Raw genomic sequence first — 22286 nt, 5'->3', positions numbered from 1 at the left:
AACCCTATAGAGCATTTATGAAATATTACAAAACAATTAGAGCTCGCCGGGATAATCCATAAAACATCGCACAGCTAGTATAAGCTGCTCTTGAAGAATGGGTCAACCTACCACAACGAAACGTTGAAAATTTGTTTGGGAGCATGCCCACTTGAAGCTTGTATAACGGCTAGGGGTGATAACACTTATTAGTAACAAAAGTACAAAAATAATTAATAAAAAAATTTAAACATTAATGATTTAACGTTAAAATATTGTATGTTATTGACTTTAAAACAAATAGTTTGAATTTGTTATTCCAATAAAATTTATCGTGTTCTTTAATTTTTATATATTGATGATTAAATTACTTTAAAATAAATATTGTTTGACGTATGTTTTTTTTTAATTCACTTATAAAAATAAGAAATATTTGATGATTCCATATAAGTTTGGTAGTGAATATAATATATTTAAAATGATGATAGACATGTAAGAGCAGAAAAAAAAGAAAAAAAAAGAATTAATAAAATAGTTATACTGTAGAGAGTTTTCTTAGATACTGTTAATCGCTAAATAATATTATTCTATATTCTAGTGGGAATTTAATGGATTGCATTGTTTTGTAAAAAAAAAACATGTATTTTTGATTCAATATAGTTAAATTCTAAATAGATTATAAAAATTTAGTATTCTAAAGATATAAAAGCAATGAATCAAAATAATATGGCAGATCCTTTGAAGAATAATTGCAGTATACAATGTCCAATAAAAAGGAAAGTGTCACGAGTCGAATTTTAAAACACAAATATAATTTACATTTTTCCTTTTACGATTATTTGCTTTGTAAATATTTCAATAATTAGCATTATCGGTCTAAATAATTACTAGTTAAAATAAACTAGCAAAATATGTATATAGTTAACTCTCCAGAGGTGAACTTTTAAAGTGTTATTTAAAAAATTTTTTTATTTTGTTCTTTTTTCTGGAGATTATTTTGACGTAAATTAAACAAATAACAGACAATATTAATATATAAATTATTAGATGAGAATAAGATACTCACTAGAAGTAAAATGGTAAGAATGGTAACATTAAAATAAATGCCAAAAATATTACTAGAAGATTTAGAAGAATAATGTAATGCTGAATTTGTAGTAAGATAAACAAACGACCGAATCGTAGAATATTGTAAATTTATAAAAAAGTATGTACAAAAGTAGTTTTATACGTACTTTTCTCCTTAACTGGGACTAATATCGACAGAAAATTTGTAAAGAAGGAGGAAATCGTAATTGCAACAATTTTAGTCGTTACCATTTTATCGAAAAGTTAAAAATGGCCGAGATATTAAATAAAAACAATTTCTATGAAGCCAATTTATGCAAAGTCTTAAGCTCGCACCTTTATCGCATACGTACTCTCTCAAATATCGATCTCAGCAAAAAAAAATTAAACAGATCAAAATTGTATAAAATATAATTCTCTCCATTTTTGTTTCTGTACATTCATGTCATAAATGTATTGATAAACAAGACAATTTAATAATAATGCTTCCCCTTTCCTTTCACTATTTTACTCCATATCTCAGAAAGTATCGACCGCACGAAAAAAATTGTGGAAATCGCAATTACAACAATTTAAGTCCTTACCATTTTTATCCAAAAGTTTAAAATGGCCAAGATATTGAACAAAGCAAATTCCTATATAATCAATTCCCACAAGGTCTTACGCTCGCGCCTTTGCCACATACGTACGACCTCAAATATTGATTTTAGCAAAAAATAAAAAAAAACATTGTTTAAAATATGATTCTCTACATTTTTGTTTAGGTACATTCAAGTCGTAAAGTTAATAATAAACGAGTAGGTATATTCTTTGATTTTTTGATTAAATTTTTAATAAAGTTTAAACTATAAACTTTTTATATATAAAATATCTAGCATTTATAATATATTTTAGCCGTACCGCACAATAGAACCAGTTGCAAATTAAAATATTTATATTTAAAAATTCATTTATAAAACTTTTATTTATTGGAACCACTTTTGAAATGTGGAAATTGCATATTCTCGTATTCAGCAAATAATTTTACATTTATTTGCAATTATTTGTGATAGTTTTATTGTTATAAGTTGATTTTAATATCGCTATCCAAAATATTAAAATGATCGTTGTCCAAAATTTTACACAGCCTTTAAAAATAAAAGGGCTTTAAATCTTTATCAGCGCGATTTTTTATTTTGCAAGTAGAATTGTAGATCGAAATAAAATCGATCGTTTGTTGTAAGGACTTCATCTTAAATAAAAAGCTGATTTCTGATTCTAACTTTAAAGAAAAAATTTCACCGGAAGTTAACCATGGCATGTTTTCAGACGTATTATTGTACACTGATCTGGAATCCATTGTCGAAATAAGTGTATACATAGTCGTTTTCGAGTTATGGAGTTTTTATTAATGTTCTCAAAACCCGACTTTCCGTTTTGATCATTTTCACCACAATTACTTTAACTGCTACATCAGTATCTTTCCGTAGTTATTCTCTATCTATTAATATATATCATAATCTATAGAATCGAACCTTTATTTTCTTATTAATATTTCGATCCAATAATATGTAGATATATAGTGATCCAATCTCTCTCTTTAATCCTGATCTATCGGAGGGAGTGTAGTGGTCATCATGATGTAGTGTATTGTCCGTCTCCAAAGATATCTGTCTCTGATCATTTCTCTTAACTCATATATAGGTCTTTTTCATATTCCTGCTATTTGATCGATCCATCTTGTTGGGGATCTTCCTCGTGATCTTTAGCCTACTACCTTTACTTGGATAATAAATAAGTCTTTCTATGTTTTCTATGTCTGCTCTCATAGCATTTCAAAGTATTTTAATTGTTGGATATGGACTTTGCTGGATAGCCGTTTGCTGACTTTAAGCTCATTTAAAATTGAAATATTTGTCCTGTGGTCGGTCCAAGGAATTCGGACCTTTTGCATTCTTTTCCAACGGAGCCTTTCAGTGGCGTCTATACTTCTTCTTTCCTCTTATCGTAGGGACTAAGATTCACAACCGTATGTTAGTATTGGGAATATTAAGTAGGTGATCAACTTCATTTTTAGAGTTTGTGAAATTTGAGAGTCCTTCTATATTTTGATCATCTTTCCTACAGCAACTTTTGCTAGATCACATCTAAGTTTTATTTTTCCTGTAGTGACCCCTGTGTTTGTGATTCATGATGCCAGATAAATATGAACTCAATACCTCAAATCGGTTAATCGTAGTTATGGGTGGATGATTGTTATGTAGTCTATCCACTATCATGATCCTTGTCTTTAATATGTTTAACTGCAGACCAAATATTTGACTTTTGTTTTTAACCAGTCATATGATATCAATTAAATCTTCTTGACCATTTGCAAGAAGGGCTGTGTCATCTGCAAAACGGTTGTTTATTTTTCGGCCATTTGTTGAGATGTCTTTTTCTCATCCTACATGCGCTCTTCTCATGATATGCTGCCCATATATATTAAATTATTGTGGAGACAGTATACATCCTTGTCTGACACATTATTCTGTATGTAATTCATAAATTTAAGAGTGTGTCAAGCGCTTTAACTGTTTCAGTAGTGTGATCCAATAATATAGGAAAGGGTGGGAATATGGCCCCTGCTGGTAAGTCGGCCCCCGAGTGAATTTGTTACTTCTGCCAATGCCATTGTTGATTTACGCTTGATACTACATCTATCTTTATCTATCGAAACTTGTCAGGACCCGAGAACTACCGCGTTTAGCCTTTAGTCGACTTACAAAGCTGGCTTCATTCACGTGCTTAACAAACTTGTTTGCCGTTCTTGTGTTTATGTTATTAAATGTGGAAATAAAGCCTACAATCCATTTAAGACGACAAAAGGACTTCTACAAGGCTGTGCTACGTCCCCTACTCTGTTTAAAATATTCTTGGAAAAGACACTCAAACCATGGAGGAGAAAGTGCGAAGGAATGGGCATACCAGTAAGAGACGAATACCTATACACCTTAAGTTTTGCCGACGATCAAGTAGTCATCGCACAAGATGAAGAAGATCTCAGCTTTATGCTCAGAAAACTAGAAGAAGAATATAAAAACAACGGAATGGAAATAAACTTAGAGAAAACCGAATACCTAACAACAGAAAACAAGGATATGAGAAACCTAGAGATAGACGAGGGAAGACAAATAAATGGAACAGATAAATTCAAGTATTTAGGAACCATAATATCGAACCAGGGAACAACAGAAGAAGATATAAACAACAGACTGAGACAAACAAGAAACTGTATAAGACAACTAAACTCAGTGTTGTGGGATAAGAACATTACGATAAAGACAAAAAAGAGAATATATAACACCCTGACAAGAAGTATCCTGACATATGGGTCCGAAAACTGGACAATAAACAAGAGAAATAGAGGTAGAATAAGAGCAGTAGAAATGGAGTTCCTGAGGAGAAGCTGTAGACTTACAAAAAGAGACAGAATTGAAAACGCAGAGATTAAGCGGAGAATGGGAGTGCAATCAGACATAATCGACTATATAGAGGAGAAGAGACTATCCTGGTACGGCCACGTCAGAAGAGCGGACAGAGGACGCTGGATAAACAAAATCACAGAATGGAGCCCGATTGGAAGAAGAAAGAGAGGAAGACCCCGAAGGTCATTCAGAGATGAAATCGACGAGGCTATGGAGAAAAGAACCCTGCGAGATGGAGACTGGAATGACAGGGAAAATTGGAGAAAACGGTTGAGTGAAGGAAGACAGTGAAAACTGTGGAAATCCTTAGTAGTAGTAGTAGTAGTAGTAGTAGTAGTAGTAGTAGTAGTAGTAGTAGTAGTAGTAGTGTTTATGTTGTTTTTTCGAAGAAACCAGTTATAAACATTATCTTTCTCTGATTAGTGTGTAGAAAAACCATTGAATATCGACTTTTAAATGTAACGATGAACATTTTGCAATAGAGATAAATTGTTTTTGATATTTTGTTTATAATGTAACTATTGCTTTAATATGGCCCCCTGAATGTGTATGCATTATGGGCCCGGGTCCATATTACATGTTTGCACTTTATTATTTTCAGATGCCTCGTACTAATCTTTCTCCTAAATCTGAGAAAAAAAGAGGAAATTGTGGAATGGTAACGACATGAAAAAGGCAGTAGAGGCTGTTCGTAATAAGCATATGGGTTTTAAGAAAGCAGTCAAAACATTTGCTGTACCAAGAACTACGTTAAGAAGGCTAGTTTATGATCCTGAGTTATCATTAGATCTGTTAGTACGAAAATCGTTAGGTAGAAAAACTATTTTACCTTTAACTCTGGAGAAACAATTAGTCGATTATCTTTTGCAAATGGAGCGCACCTTTTATGGACTTACTCGCTTGGATGTTAGGCGAATGGATTATCAATTAGCAGTCAGAAATAACATCCAGAATCCGTTTAAAAATGAAAGAGCAGGTAGAGCATAGCTCGACCATTTCTTAAATAGACATAAAAATCAATTATCTCTTAGAAAACCAATGGGAACATTTTACGCTCGAGTGCCAGGATTTAATCGCCCAGCAGTTAAGGAGTTTAATGATCTGTTAGAGTTTGAATATGCAAGAAAAAATTATTCTCGCGACCATGTTTATAACGTAGATCAAACTGGACTTACAATCGTGCAATCAAAAGTACCGCAAGTAATAGGACGAAAAGGTAAAAGGCAAATAGGGGCGTTAACTGCAGCAGAAGGGTGTTTAGTGACGTTGGTGTGTGCAATGAGCGCAGGAGGAAATTTCATCGCACCAATGTTAATTTTTCCAAGAAAAACTTTTACAGATGTATTAATAAAAGGGACTCCGCCAGGAGCAATCGGAAAAGTACACCCTTTTAGTTGGATACAAACCAATTTGTTTTCTGAATGGTTCAATCATTTTGTATCACAAACCAATCCAACAGAGAATTCTCCTGTCTTTCTTATACTCGATGGACATTACAGCCACACTCGTAATGTTGATATTCTAAAGTAAAGTAATGTTGCTCGTGAAAAGCATGTCACCATTATCAGCTTGCCTCCGCATACTACGCATAAGCTGCAACCGCTTGATAAAACATTTATGGGTGCACATAAATCTCATTATAGTAAGTAAATAAGAAAATTTCTGTTACATTCTGACAGAATGCTTAAGCCTCATGATATTGATACGTTATTGAGTAAAGCTTACTTAAAATGTACAACAGCTGAGATTGCAGTAAATAGTTTTAGAGCGACTGGGATATATCCCTTCAATCCTCAAATTTTTCAGGATGCTGATTTTCTAGCAGAGTCACAATCGTTTCAAATGGAAGAGGAAAATATATCATCGAGTACAACTTCTTCGATGATGAACCCACCTAAGCTGTCTGTCGAAACTGCTACATTAACTGTAGAATCGTCTCTCCAGCCCACTTCATGCACTGTTCCTAAATGCTCAATTCAACTGAAGTCATGTGCTCTAAGCACGTCAACATCAGATTCAGTATCTCTACAACCCAAATCATCTAACGAGCATGGAAGACTGCTAACTATAAAGCCTTCTGTCTTCTATTTAAAACCAGGAACATCATCAGCTGTAAATCCTTCTCTTATACTACCCCATCAAATTTCACCAATACCCAAGCCTAAAATAAAAACCTCAAATCGAGAAAGAAAATCAACAAAAGCCACTGTAATTACATCATTGCCTTATAAATTTAAATTAGAACAATCTCTTAAGAAAACTGAAGACCGTAAACAGAGTTGTGGACGCGGAAGGGGACGAGGAGAGGTGAAATTTGCAAAAAAACCCAAGAGAAAGTTCGGAAACGTATTACCGTCGAAGATTCTGACACCAAAGAAAGTGATCTTTCAAATACTAAAGAGGATACAGATTCCGAACTAAGTGTGCATCTTTTGCGAGGAGTCTTATTCAACTAATAGCAGAGGGGAATCTTGGGTACAGTGTCATAGCTGTCTTTTGTGGGCATACAATGAATATGCCGGTGCAGAATCTGAAAATTATATCTGTGATTTCTGCCGATAGAGTTTTGTATTCCTTTAATATGGCCCCTTTAATATGACCCCCTGGGGCCATATTAGAGTGACGTTTTTGTTTTTCACAGTATCCTAGATACTGACAAGAATAATTTGTTTTTATGTTAGATCTTGATTTTTTTTATATTTTTTAATAATACTGTATTAGTATTAGACTAATAGTTATGTGGATGAAAATTAAAATTTAAAAATGTGGATTGTTTATAATCTCTAGTCGAAAAACAAATTAAGGAGCCATATTTCCACATTCTCCTCTATTATATAAATATTTTACATGTGTATGTTAAGTAGGTATAGTTATCCGGAATTCCATATTCTCCACATTTTTAATCCAGTTATTTTCAAAAATAAGTGTAATGTATGGGGCCTGTGTGAAACGCACTGTAACTTTTTTATTCATCGACATCAACAAGACATAAACGAAGAAAGTACGCTTAAAATAAAAGATAATGTGCTACATCATTTATTTAATTTAAAGAACGCAAAACTTTGATAAAAGTGTGTGATTTTGCTAATAAAATTAAATAAACTTTAATTAGACTAGCGATAAACTATTCACTCGTAAAAATTATGTAAGAATGATGAAATATTAATAAAGAAATGAATGAAACCTAGAATGTCGTAATCGGAGATTAAATTTTTTAAATTATATAAGAGATTGCCAAAAATCTAAATTTTGTTGAAAAGTTAGGCATGAATTATAAAATATTAATTATAATATATCATTTTTTACTATCAAAAGGTCAGAAGCAACATTAAAACTAAAAAAAAACATGATAAAGAAAACTAGTTTTTGATTAGTTTTTCATCGATTTCTATTAGCTTATATGACTTAAAAATTCTTTAAATATGCTATAGTAAATATAATTCCGTTTTTTGGGGGTTAAAAATTTATAACAAATGCCCTTGATATCTGTATTTTCAATACTTGGGTGTATTTTAAAATAGTTCTTATTTTATAATTGATGAAGATTAAACCTAAATTAAACAATTTTAATCATTTAATAACAAATTATGACAGGTGACAGTTAAAAATATTTCAAGATTGGTAAGGTAAAATGACGTCGTTCATACTTCACCCTACTTCACCCTAATCTACAATTATTGTTAATTGTTTTATGAGTAGCTTGCCAATGAGAGATATTTATTTGTGACCAGTAGTAGCAGCTTCGGAATATCGCAACAAGTAAAATATGACATGTTGCTATGCATAAAAAAATAGACACGTAAAAATTTAAAAAGTAGAGAAGTGTGAATTAAGGAAAATATAGAAATTAGTCTCACCGCTTAAAGTATCTGCCCTATTTTCTAAATCATAAAACTTAAATTAATAATTTTTTACGAAACTAGGATAAGTGAACTTAGTTTTTATTTCGTTATTGATATCCTGTTTAAATGTTGTTATATGGCAGGTAATACATCGTTTAAAAGTTTAAAATATTAAAGGCACTGGACTCGAGTCGAATTGACTCCAAGTTAGTTTCGAATTGTCTTCAGAATCTGATTCGGATCGGAAAAAGTAACAAAGGGATAGTAATGCGCCACGTATAGCCCCATTTACCCAAATGTTATAACCTCACTTGCGTTGGAGTGGTTGCCGGTATAAGCAATCCCCCATTTACTGGCCAACGGCCCCGGGCGGATGAGTTGGTAAGTAGAAGGCACGTTATACAGAGAGAGGAAGGGCACCGTTTTTTTCTAAAATTGGTAAATCAATCTCGAAGGCAGATGAATCTATTAACAACGCAATAGTCAACGGCATAGAGATGCAGAAGGCAACGGGGAACCACTACATTAAATATGCAATTACGTAAAACGTTTTTGAAAGTAATACAAGCCGAATATTTAAAAAATACAAAGAACAAGTATCATGGGCACAATTTGGATTCCGCGATGCCTTAGGCACCCTAGAGGCTCTATTTACTGAACAAGTACTCATTCAAAAGTGCAGATATGTTAACTGTGACGTATATATTTATTTTATAGAGTAAGAAGTAAAACATTGTAAGCTGATAAGCATCTTGAAAGAAGCAAGCTTAGGTGATAGAGACTTGCCAATATTAAAGTTGATAATCAGTTGACAGAGGCAATCTCCATAGATAAAGGAGTGAGACAAGGGTGCATTCTATCACCGGTGTTATTTAACAAGTACTCTGAACACATATTCAAGCAAGCACTGAGAGAACTACAAGACGCCGGACGGAGTGCATCTATTCAACATTAGATACGCGGACGAAGCACTAGTTTTTGCAGATAAGTTAGATGCTTTGCAAAGAATAATTTGGCTCGTATGAGATATAAGTAGAGAATATGTACTTGATCTTAATACGAAAAAAAGTACATGGTAGTCAGTAAGTGCAAAATCTTAAATAAACGACTTTTGGTTAACCAACAACCAATTGGCCGAGTAAACAGCAACACATACCTTGGTACCAACATAACCAACTAATAGGATCATCCTACCGAAATAAAACAGCGCATAGATAAAGCAAGACCAGCGTATTTTCAGATGCAATGTATTTTACACATTATTATATGGAGTAGAGGCCTAAACACTCTTCGAACCTACTTTAAAGGAGCTTGAGGCATTCAAAATGTGGTGTTACAGATGCATCTTACGAATTTCATGGGTGGATCTTGTGAATCATGTTAAGGTCCAACGTAGAATGGGCAATAAATGCGAGATTATTAACACAATCAAAGAGAGCAAATTATAATATCTTGGCCATGTTATGACAAATAAACAGTTATTGCAACTCATTCTTTAGGGGACCAGGAAGAAAAATAATAGCTTGGCTTCATAACCTGAGAACATGGTTTAATACGTCTACAATATACGTCTACGTCTACAATACGGACTATTCTAAATAGCTGCAAGCAAAGTTAGGATAGCCATGCTGATCGCCAATATCCGGAACGGATAGGCACCGTAAAAAGAAGAAGCATAGACATACCGGTAAGGAAGGAAACGAGAAAATAGACCTACTTGCTAGAGGAGAAGCAAAAGCAACATTTATAAGCCCAGAATCTTTCGTTGACATAGCAAGAAGCACAGCAAACAGAACGGTATTGGAAAAGGCGGCACGGATGAAACGTAACCACTAGTACATACAAATCGGTCTAAAACATTTGAAGGCTACGACTTCGTAGAAGTGTCACATGAAAAAAATTAAAAATATAGTCTAAAAGGACAGGTAATAAAACGATTAAAGCAAAAATCAGTCTATTTATTAGAGATCAATGCTATATTAGGTTTATGATGAAACAATGACTGATTAGTAATTATAAGATTGGCCGCAATCATATAAACCCAAACAAACAACAACATATTTACAATCAAACGATAAGCGTATAATACTCTATGTAAAAAGGGATTTAGGGAATATATAATTTTTATAGAAATTAGGGGTTTAAATTAAAAAAAAAATATTATTTTAACAAATTTTGTTATTAAGTTTTCATATTTTCATATAATAAGTAGAGAGCACAGTATATGCATATATATATATATATATATATATATATATATATATATATATATATATATATATATATATATATATATATATATATATATATATATATATGTAAATAGTTTTTTCTTTTTGGGTGTGGTAGTCAATAAAAAATAGAGCTTTGCTAAGGCGTACTATTTATTCTGAATCCAAGCTTTCGATGGTTTTTTGCCACCTTTATCAAGGTCTACAAAGAAAATTACTATGTTGTAACAATTTGAATGGTGCAAAAAAAACTATAAAAAACTTACCCGAATGTAAGATTCGTGGCATAAACAACAACGTTAAATAACATGATAATACTGAAATTGCAACTAAACTTAAAAATGTTACTGTTAAAAAGACACTTTAAAAATTAATACATACGTTAAAAAGTTAACAAACAAAATGAAAGATATGTTAAAACAGTCGTCGTTGCAAGCTTGATTTCAGTCACATTTCACGAGCAGAAAGAGAAAGTGGGAGGACAATTATTGTTTAAATAGTTTGAAGAAAATACAAAAAACAAATTTAAAACTAACGACTCACAAATATTGTTTATGAATTTTGAGTACTACCAACTGTATTACCAACTTGAAATTGAGTGGGAAATTAAAAATATTATTTGTAACATAAGCAATAGAAAGAAAATAGTATTTAGTAAATAGGTTTACAAAAAACAACTCAAACAAAAAAAAACTGAATTAATAACTGAAGTTTGATCAAAAATATTCAATCAATAAAGAAATTTTAAAAAAAGAGAAAAGAAAAAAAGAAAACTCTGTGATGCAAAATAGCTTAGTCAAAAGTCAATATAAAATTGTAAATTTTGCTAAGATTCTGGATCTCAGATCTTTTATTCAGATTGTTATTATCACTCTTGCTGATATGTACCATCTTTAAGAAAGTTCTCTTAAATTTATTTTTCTCTCTGGCTAATATTTTTACATTGTTGAAATCTATCTTATGGTCTAGATCGATAGTATGCTCTGCCAAAGCACAAGTAGGTTTGTTTAATCTACAATCACTCTTATGAGAAATGATGCGGCTAGACAGATTCCTTCCAGTTTCAACAATGTACGTGGATGGACATTCAGTACATTGAATGCAATAAACAACATCTGTAGTCTCTAAAGTAGTTAGGGGTTGTTTTATTTTGCTATACAGCTGACGTATGGTTTTGATGTTCTTGTTAGCTATTTTGATATTCTTAAATTCTTTGAAAATCTTAGTGACTTCAACGGTTAGTTTCGGAATATATGGAAGAGCATAAAAATACACACTTGTTTATGCCACGAATCTTACATTCGGGTAAGTTTTTTATAGTTTTTTTTTTGCACCATTCAAATTGTTACAACATATGTAATTTTCTTTGTAGACCTTGATAAAGGTGGCAAAAAACCACCGAAAGCTTGGATTCAGAATAAATAGTACGCCTTAGCAAAGCTCTATTTTTTATTGACTACCACACCCAAAAAGAAAAAAGTATTTACATATATTTTTTCCAAACTATTACATATGACTTACCTTTAGCTATAACTATCGCTTATTATCTACCTGGACTTTCCCATAACTCTATCTGAATTTAATAACTATGAGTTTTGCAAGAAAAAGATTATTTTATTAGAGTAGCAAGTTGTAGGTACCTGCTTTTAAAGGTCTAATTATTTTGGCAGTTTCCGGCAAACATTTTTTACAGTAAACAGTGTATCGTGTTTAGTGTTTTAGAAGTGTTTGATATATATTAAATTAAAACTGCTTGAATGTTTCCCTAGTTAAAACTAAGTGAAGACAAAGTATTTTGCAAGGCTTGTACCAAAATTAAAATTTTCATTAATTTTCATATTTCATTTCTTAAAAAAGTATCGTGTCCTACAAAAGAAATTTTTTAGGAAAGAGTATTTTTATTTGACAAATTCGTTCTTACTTATATCAAGACAGACACAGAGGGAAGCATTTGAATACAAAAATTCATCAAATATGTACACAATTGCGCTTTTATTCTTTAGGTCCTCATAGAAAAATTGATTTCTTTTTGGTGCCTGAACATTTTTTTTCTTTCACTCAGATTTTATGTAAGAAAAAGTTTCAAATCGACCAACATTTAAAAAGTGCTACTTATACATCTCTGAAAAATATTCAAAATCAAGATGAATAAAAAAAGAAATATTAAGTTTTTAATTAAGATCTGTGTAAAGCTTTGTTAACAGCAAACATTCCGTTCAAAAACTTGCGAAATACAGATTTAGAGCAATTTTTGCAAAAAATATTGTAACTTCAATATTCCTAACGAGGCAACAATAAGAAAGGGCAATGTGAATGCATTGTATGACGGAGTAATTAAGGAGATTAAATTTTCTTTAAGCAAGAACAACTTTTACCTAATTGTCGATCAAAGTACAGATGCATTTTGTCCATATACGGCACATCTTATAATCGGCGCCTTAAAGGAGGATGAATCAGGAAAACCTTATTTAATAGCTGCAACACAACTGGAGAAAACCAATAATATGACTGTAACCCGTTTCATTCGGCAAACACTCTCTGATTTCTTTTTGTAAAAAGAAATAAAAAGTTAAATTTTACCAAATGCCTCTCCGTATATGGTAACGGTAGAACAAAATTTAAAAATGTTCTATCCAAACATGATACACGTTACCTGTCTTCTACATGACATAAACAGAGTAGCAACAATTATTAGAAGTCAATAAATTAATTTCAAACAGTAAATTTTAAAGCATCTTTACGTGTGCTATTCCATAAAGAAATATTATCAGGTGTAAGCTTGCCTCCAGAGTCCGTAATTACAAGATGGGAACATGGATTAAAGCACAAATTTTCTACGCAAATCATTTTGATACCACAAAAGATGTTGTGTTAGATATTCAAAATGACTCAGAGTGTGTAACTTAAAGTAAATAACTTAGAATAAAGTAACGCATAAAGTGCTAAAGAACTTATATACAAGTTTTTTAGTAATTTTAGTTTTTTTCTGAACATTTTTCTGCTCATTGTCAAAAAATTCCCGAAAATAGAGTGATTTGTATTAAAAATAAATTAGAAAATGTATTAGAACAAATGTGAACTTCGATTGTTTGAGGAAAATCGTACGTATTTTTGAAGGCAACTTCTGAAGATTTAACGACCTGTCAAATTAGTTTAGTGCGTCAATTAAAATATTGTTCTATGACGTCAGTAGATGTAGATGTAGAACGAACTTATTGTGTGCCCAAACACATTTTTAGGAATTTAAGTCAAAATGTTTTAGTTGAAAATTTCAAAAAATATTTAATTATAAATTTATACTTAAATGTTTCAGATTCCTAATTATAATATCATTTTTTGTGTGTCATTTTATTTTTTGTTTTTATATAAAAAATTAATATTTTTTAAACATAAATGTATATATTTAATATTTTGTTTTATTTTTGAGTATTTTAAATAATTATTTGCATATTTAGGCAAATTAAAAAAGATAGCTGCATACTTTTATCGATTTTTATATTATAAGTGATAAATGAATGACTATTTTTATTTTAATTAAATATTATGTTTATATAAGATTAAACCACAATAATTGATTGTTATGAAAATTTCCATTTTTAACTCTAACTTTTTACGTTTTGATTTCCACTCTGAAAATAGTTTTCAAAAGGGAAATGTTTAATTCTAGATTTTTAATCTTTGTTAAAAATAAAGTGCAAATAATTTTGCTTGAATTTTACTGATTTTTTTCACATGTTTTTGAGCTGGAGCGAAATCCTAACTATAAACAACTGTCCAGGGACATTTTTACCCTTTATAACCAACTTTGCTGTTTTGGTACAGTTCTAGCAAGAGAAGTTTAAGGAAAAATGTTTAAACAAATTTTAATTTTATGACACACCACGTATGTCTTTATTGCCATATTTAAGTAAAAACAATAATTAGTTACTACACTCTACTTTTAAAAATACGCTGAATGAAAATTTAATGGAATATTAATATATCATTTAACTTAATTGTCAATTAACATTTCACATAATTATAATACAATATAAATAACAATAATAAAAAATTTACCTCCATTTCTTTTGTATTCATTTTGATTATGATTAGGTCTAGTAAAAGTTTTATAAAAAACACAATATACACAGCCCGTACTAACACAAAAAAACCAAAATTTAAATAAAAATATATCACAGATTTCAAACAATTTTGCTTTAACGCACTATTATTTAATACGCATATATCACCGACGTAATTGCAACATTTTTATTCGCAATGTGTGTCAAAGAAACTTTCCAAACAATTATAACATTTAATAGACGATTCGTTATTTAAAATAAAGTTAATAGTCCATCGAGCGCACTGTATTATAGTACTCGAACTACACTGACCATATTCTGATGTGTGACTGACAGCCGGTGCGGATACCGCCAGTACTGTAATAATCAATTTATGAAAGACGATAAATCCACGTTTTGTAAGAGAAAATTACGAGGCCAAATATTAAATTAATTTGTTTAATAGTGGTAGTAAGTACGCTTTGCCCAGGACCGTATCTGAATAGATATTTTTTTAAAAATACTTCACTTGTTATTTTCATTTAACTATCGCCTTACTTGTAGCTCAGAGAAATAACCAAAAGAAGTATCATGATGATGACTGATCCGCCTAGATATTTGAAAAAATTTTTACACTAAGAGAGCAACATAATTTTCCTGCTTTTCTTAGAGGGTACTTTTTATTATTATCAGTTAATAGGTCGAAGAATGCACACTTTTGTTATGTAAACTTATCACACACACGTGGGAATCACATACCCAAATATCAAACCGGTCACACTTGTTAATAAAGCAGTACCAATCTGACTCCCAAGCTGTAACCAACCACCCGGCCCCATCGCAGGACATAACGAATGGAAAGGCTTTTGTACAGAGCGTTACATTGGATGCCCTTGGTAATGAAACATCCTCTGTTTTACTTTGTGTAGTTACGCTACCTAATTTTAGTGGTAGTTAGATGAATTTTTCTCCTGAGACTGATTGAATTTACTATTTGACATGACTTTGGACTTTTGTCTCAAAAGTGTGTTCCGGATAGATGTCACAGCCGCCGAATCGGCAAAATAAATTTTGTTCTCCTTGTCGGCTGAGTGTCCGAAAGGTCTAGCCACCGAGCTCACGCTTGTCGCACATTGTTAGTAAAGGTTATGAGTAGACTTCGGCAAATATGCAAATAAAAATGTAGAAAATATGCGCATAAATATGCACGTGTTTACCCGAAAATATGCAAATATTTTACAAAATATGCATACAACTAAATAAAAAAATCGTAAAATAGTAACAATTTTATTTAAAAAAAAAAGTGCACATAACTAAATATTTCCTACTATTCATTAAGATTTACATTTATTTTAAGTAACTACATCATTTTTAAGTATGAATAAACTTATTTAGAATTATGGTAACAATAAATGACCAAGTGGTGTTCAAAATTTTCTAACAAAAACTTGTGGCTTCTGTCTAAGTACATATATTTATATATGGAAAAACTTCGTTCAACATCAACTGATGTAACGGGAGCGTTTTTCAAACTAACCAAAACATTTGGTTCTAAATTAATTGTTTCCGAAATATTTCCAGCTAGAACACTGACTACTTCAGAAAGAATATGGTAACCTTTATTTTTTTCCATAGTAGCTTCAAATTTTTTTAAAATATCTTTTCCAATATTACCTCTAACGTTCCGACAACATGACGCAAATTCTTTTATTATTGCTGTACTTTCGAACAATGACAGTTTTGGTGATTCTAACTGAGTAATTGTTTTTTGAACAAAACTAAAATTTGATTTTATAAATGAAAGTTCTTGTTGAAGCAAGTTACTCTGAAAAGTTTGTTTAGAATCCAAAAGAGATTGGGAACTTTCTTCTGTTAACGTATCAATTATGTTCTTCATTTTAACAAAATGATCTGCATAAAAATTAGCTGCTTCTAACCATGTTCCCCATCGCGTTAAAATAGGTTGTGGTGGAAGAGGAATGTTAGGTAGCATTTCTTTATAAAGTTGAATTCTTATAGGAGATTTAAGAAATACTTTTTTGACACTGGATATCATGGTATTTACAAGAGGAAACTTTTTTCGTATTTCCTCTGCAACTCTGTTTAATCCATGTGCTACACAAGTAACATGTATTAAATCTGGGAAAAATATTTTTAAATTTTGTCCTGCTTTCACCATATAAGGAGCAGCATCCGATAAAATAAGCAGTAATTTATTAGAAGGAATAGTTGTCGGAAGAAAAAAAGTTGCTAATGTTTCTTGTATAAAACGCGAAATTGTTAAAGCATTTGTTTTCTCAAGTTGCTGGCATGAAATAAGATGAGATTTTGGTAAGGTATCTTCTTTAAGAACACCAATCAATAAATGAGCAATATACTTTCCTGAAGAATCAGTGGTTTCGTCTACAGATATGTAAAAATAATTATCTGCAATTTCTTCCTTAATATTAATTAACACCGACGAGTATAGCCCGTTCACATTATTTCTTCTTAGAGACCGATCACTTGGAACATTAAGTTTGCAATATTTTTTTAGAAACGAACTAAAATTTACATTTGCTAATTTTGAAAGCGGTATGTTTGCAGACACTAATGCGCGACACAAGTCTTCATTAAAAGTTTCTTGCTCATCTAATTTTTTTGAAGTAGATTGGAAACATTTAGCCATTGAAGTTTGATGTTTTCCTCCTATTTTTCCTTTTTTTGCAATGTGTGAAGCAGTTCGCACATGCTGGTCTATCTGAAATTTCTTCTCACATGCTATCTATAAATAAAAATAAAAACCTTTATTTTAACCCAACCTTTAAAATATAAAAATATACAAGGTGATTTTGGTTAATCAAATAACTGGTTTGGAAAAAAAAAACACTCGCTAAGTGTTTTAAATGCAGTAATAATCCACAAGTTAGTTTTTGTTACTAACCATTAGGACATCATATAACTTATTTTAAAATTCAACAAAAGTTTTAGAATAGCTGACTTCATAAAAAAAAGTAAAGGTGAAAAATTTTTCTAAATACACACCATTGTATTGTACCATGGACAATTTTTTCTCACTAAAGAAAGCTATTTTTCATTTAAAAACAACCTACGAGTACTAAATTTCAAGTAAATACGTTTATTGGTTTTAAAGTTATTGTTGTTATTAACTAAAAGAATTTAATTTTTTTTAATTTTAACACCCTGTATCTCGAAAAGTAAATAAGTTTGACCCCTCATTAACTATATCGTTTTGTTCAATTTTTCGAGAAGTATCTACAGTCAAACGTTGTAAGTGTCATTTGGAAACACCCTGTATGTATGAAATATTAGATATTTAATAGAAAATATTAGATACTTACAATTTTGCCACAGACTGAACAGTAGATTTTTCCCATATCCATAGACAGCTCTTTATAAGGTTTAATCCAAGTTGAAGCACTGGTTGTTTTAGGCATTATAAAATCACAATCGTGTTTACGCTTTGAATATCAAAACAAAAATGATTTACAAATCTGAGCATCAAATTAGAAATGTTTAGGTACCTAATTCAATAAACTGGGAGATTTTGGAAAATCCCTAAATTAGGAACAAAACTATTAGCCGTTTACCTGCTGTTAAGATACAATAAATTGTAGATAGATTTGGGGATTAGATCATAAAATGCAAATGAGCGAACCCTTAGCGATTATCCAATAACTGAATGCCTCAGTGACCGAGACTTTCTAAGAATGTTGAGGGCTACTTCAATTGATCTTCTTTGAAATTGTAAATGTTTTGTACCTGTAGAGATTACGTACTTAGATCATTTCTTGATTAAAATGACTACAAAATTTTATACAAGAATTGAAATAAATTGGTATGTTTAAAAATTTTCAAATACAGTATAAAAATCTGAACTTTTATGCACTTTATGCAAACTTTTATACAAATATGCCAAAATATGAAATATTTGCAAAAAATATGCACAATATACAAAATATGCAATATGCATATTTGCCGAAGTCTAGTTATGAGTTGATGAAATAATAATAGAAAGTAGCAATGGGTGAGGTGTGCACTCCTAGGAGTATACGGCTATCACACATCGTGTATATATTTATTGGTTTTTATCTTTTACAGTATAACTGGTTAGTAAAATAAAACATAACTAAATAAAAGAAACAAGATAATATAGGGTTTTTTTGTTACTGCTTATGTTAGGCTATCGCATGATTTTTTCATTCTTTATTAATCTTCTGGGTTATCTCTACATCCTGCTAGCTGCTACCTGGGCCGTCTATATATCGTCCTTAAGTTTTCGTTATAGTCTCTTAATAATCTGCTCGGGTGGTTCCTGAGGTTGTTGACTATCTCGTGTGCTCTTTCCTCAATTGTTCTCAGGATTCTCTTTTGTTGTGAATCTCTAAATACATACCTTAATGGGACGTACTTACAAATATTCAGAGCCTCTCTGATTAGGAAGTTCTGGACAATCTATATCCTTAGAACTTGAAGTTCATATGAGTGATCGGATCTAAATCCAAACTGTGCTTCAGGTATTGTTCCGATTGCTTCTGATTCTTTTTTAAGTCTAGTTAGGATGACCCGCTCTACGATCCGAATAATGTAAAAACTTTTTCCAATGTAATAAAAATTATCATGAAATGATAGCATCTACTCAGGTAAAATATTCCGGAAGCAAAATTAGCCTCCGTTCAGTATTTCGGATGAAGACTATGTCATGGGAAACCCCATTACAAGTAAGAAAAATGGGGATAGACTCAAGGAATCTCGGAAGTCTTACAGGTAAGAGTATGAAGTTTGTATAATTGCTGACAGTGAAATTAAGGATAATAAAAAAAGTTGTAAAAATGAGTGCTAAGGTAAAGTCAGTGAACTTTGTACTTAATAAAAAAGTATTGAATGTTGTGAGTATGCTGGTGGTGACAATAAAAGAAAAACTTTCTATGATCAATTAGGAGACATACTGAGTGATATTTTCTTAGAATATAGAGTAATAATAGAAGATGATTTTATTGCTCTTAGTTATTACTTACAAAAGTGGACAAAATCACTCCCAAATAGAATATTTCATAACAAGAAAACAAGATATAAATGCAGGGACTGTACTGTAATAGTAAGTTCCACTGTAAGCCAACAACATAGGTTGCTTGTGCTGGACATTGATGTAAAAAGCAAAATTATAGAAGCAAAATATCGAAGAGGACCACAAAAACTTAAATGGTGGACGTTAAAAGATAAGAAAGAAGCTCAATTTAGGGCTTAGCTCAGAAGGTAGAAAAATTGTGTTGGAGCATAAAAAAGTGTTCATAGAATTTGTAGAAAGATGGCTAGTATCATTAGATATATTGCTATTAAAATACTGGTAAAAAAAAATGCAGGAAAGAAGTTTAAGAATAAATCTGGGGGAATCTTAAGGACCTGGTAGTCCTCTAACTAAGTTCAAGTAAAAACAGAAAGGGGATAAAATTATCTAAACAGTGACAAGAAAATGGATCTGACACAAATCTGTAAAACTATACAGTCGTTTTAAATTTAAAAAACTAAATCTGAGTACGAGTCAACGAATGGCAACTGTTTTTGGGACCGGGTTTAATCACAGTTACACATACAGTTTATCCCTAGGATTGAAACAATAAATTTACAAGTCTGTTGCGGGACACTTCAAAAACTAAAACATGCAATGCAGAATAAACGACGTGGCATATTGTCGACGAAGATACTTACGATTCACGACAATACTTGATGCCATACATCGGCAAGAACTTAGCAAGAACTTCAACGTCTACAATGGGAAATTTAAGAGCACTCTCCCTAAAGTCCAGATCTCTCGTCTTCTGATTATTATCTGTTAACGAAACGGCCTTAACCACCAAGGCAACTACATTGAAAAAAAACCTAAGCTACTGTGCTTTGTAAATAAAGTTTTATGTTTGTATTTTTGTATTTAATTGTTTATATCAAAACGTTTTTTACTTTCTGGAATGTACATCATCAATGTACATTCCTGATAAATTATTGCAAAAGTAACTTCTAGGGCTTAAAAGTCTTTTATGTTTACCGTATTTTCTATAAATTTGTATTTTTAAGGCAGCGGAAATTATTGTAAACAACAATTTATACTTTTCTATGTAGTCTTGTAAGAAAGTGCCTAACCTACCAACCGATGGAAGGCTTATTTCAGTGCTTAAACTTGCTGTGATTTTTTTTATGGTCCACAGCCACTAAAACAGTTTGTGAATTTGTGTACAGTTGAAATTTGGACATTCCTTTGATATGAGAGAATTTTTTTTAAACCCTTTTTTCTATTCGGATTGTCGAATATAGGCCTCTCCTAATTCTCGCCATTCATCTCTGTTGTTTGTAAGACGTTTTCACATTGGCCCTTCAGTTCCTTTAATATCGTCGCTACAACGCATTTGCGGTCTTTCTCGTGGTCTTTTGGCTTCATATGGCCCAATTCCCGATTTCTTTATTCCATCGGCCATCCGTAAGACGTTCGTTATGTTCAGCTCATTTCCATTTCAGTTTAGCTGCCAGTTCGACAGCATCTTTTACTTTTGTGATATGGGAGAAAATATGTAGCATTGTTATTAACTCTAAAAATATACTTTGTACTATCTTCAATAATGAATTAGTGAGAGGAATTTTTCTCCTTCTTTCTGTGCCGTCCTTTATCGAATGTTGACGACCATTAAATGATATGTTTCTCTGTTTTGTGTCGCATATAATTATGTTTGCAGCTTCTGGGATTTGGAACCCTTTCCTTTTAGTTTCTCAGCCAGGATTTTTCTTTCTGTCCAAACATCTTGTATGTACCTTCAATCTTGCCTTCGACTATAAGCTGTAGCAGACTGAAACACATGGCCCAGATATGATGCTTTCTTCCTTTTAACAATTGTTAACAACTCCATCTCTTTACCAATTCGTCTCAGTATCTCTGTATTGGTCATTCTGTATGACTAAGATATTGTCAGTATGCGTCGATACAGCCAAATTTCTAAAGCTTCTAACTTCTTTATAGTTGCTGCTGTTAATGTTAGCTACCACCCTTCTACTCCGTAAAGTAGCGTAAATAGTATGTAAACTTTCGTGGTGCGCCATCGGATGCCACGCTTAGGTTGCGGTTGCTAAACAGCTTTCTTATTTTTATGAATCTAGATCTTGGTAAATTAAACAAATTTTTGTTTTTTTGGGCCCAGCGTTATTTAAAATTTTCGGAGATTGGAAATTCTATACAAGAAACTGGCACATTGTCAAAATTCAATCAAATTTTTACGAAGATGTAGAGACAACAACCTTATACCAAAAGGCTTGAAGTTACGTCCAGCATATTCAAGCAGAAGGTTGGAAAACGTTATACATAGAGCCAGCTTGTCCATGATCCACGAAAGGTTACAATATTATAGATCGAATCTATTTTTTGTTGAACAAGATATTGTAAGTATTGAAGATTTGCTTTTCAATGTGATATCAAATTCTGATTTTGATCAAATTATTTTTAGTTTACATATAGCATATGAAAATTCATACAATAAACAAAGAAATATAAATCTTGGTATTTTAATTTGAATCTGAATCTCTACGTCAGGGTCCAACTTATCATTGTATCCCAGATATTTAAAACGGTGTGCTCTTTCTATATGTTCGTTTTCAATATGCAGGTCGATATTTTAAATTTTCTTTTTTATTAATCAC

At 31.5% G+C, this 22286-nt stretch overlaps 1 protein-coding gene across 2 annotated transcripts in view; it reads right to left on the bottom strand.

Moving 5' to 3' along the window:
- LOC140447553 (peptide transporter family 1-like) overlaps positions 1-22286 on the bottom strand; it is a 184308-nt gene that overhangs the window by 66000 nt on the left and 96022 nt on the right. Inside the window, exon 1 of one of the 2 annotated variants that reach the window (XM_072540267.1) lies at positions 14623-14959. The exons of the other annotated variant lie outside the window; for it this stretch is intronic. Within the exon in view, the coding sequence (XP_072396368.1) occupies positions 14623-14643 (21 nt within the window). The 5' untranslated portion in view covers positions 14644-14959. Of the gene's footprint in view, positions 1-14622; positions 14960-22286 lie in introns of those variants that run through there. 2 annotated transcript variants of the gene reach the window in all.

This window comes from Diabrotica undecimpunctata, chromosome 8 (assembly GCF_040954645.1).
Source record: "Diabrotica undecimpunctata isolate CICGRU chromosome 8, icDiaUnde3, whole genome shotgun sequence".
In the NCBI taxonomy this organism is placed as follows: domain Eukaryota; kingdom Metazoa; phylum Arthropoda; class Insecta; order Coleoptera; family Chrysomelidae; genus Diabrotica; species Diabrotica undecimpunctata.
This window is presented reverse-complemented; position numbering and strand designations above follow the sequence as displayed.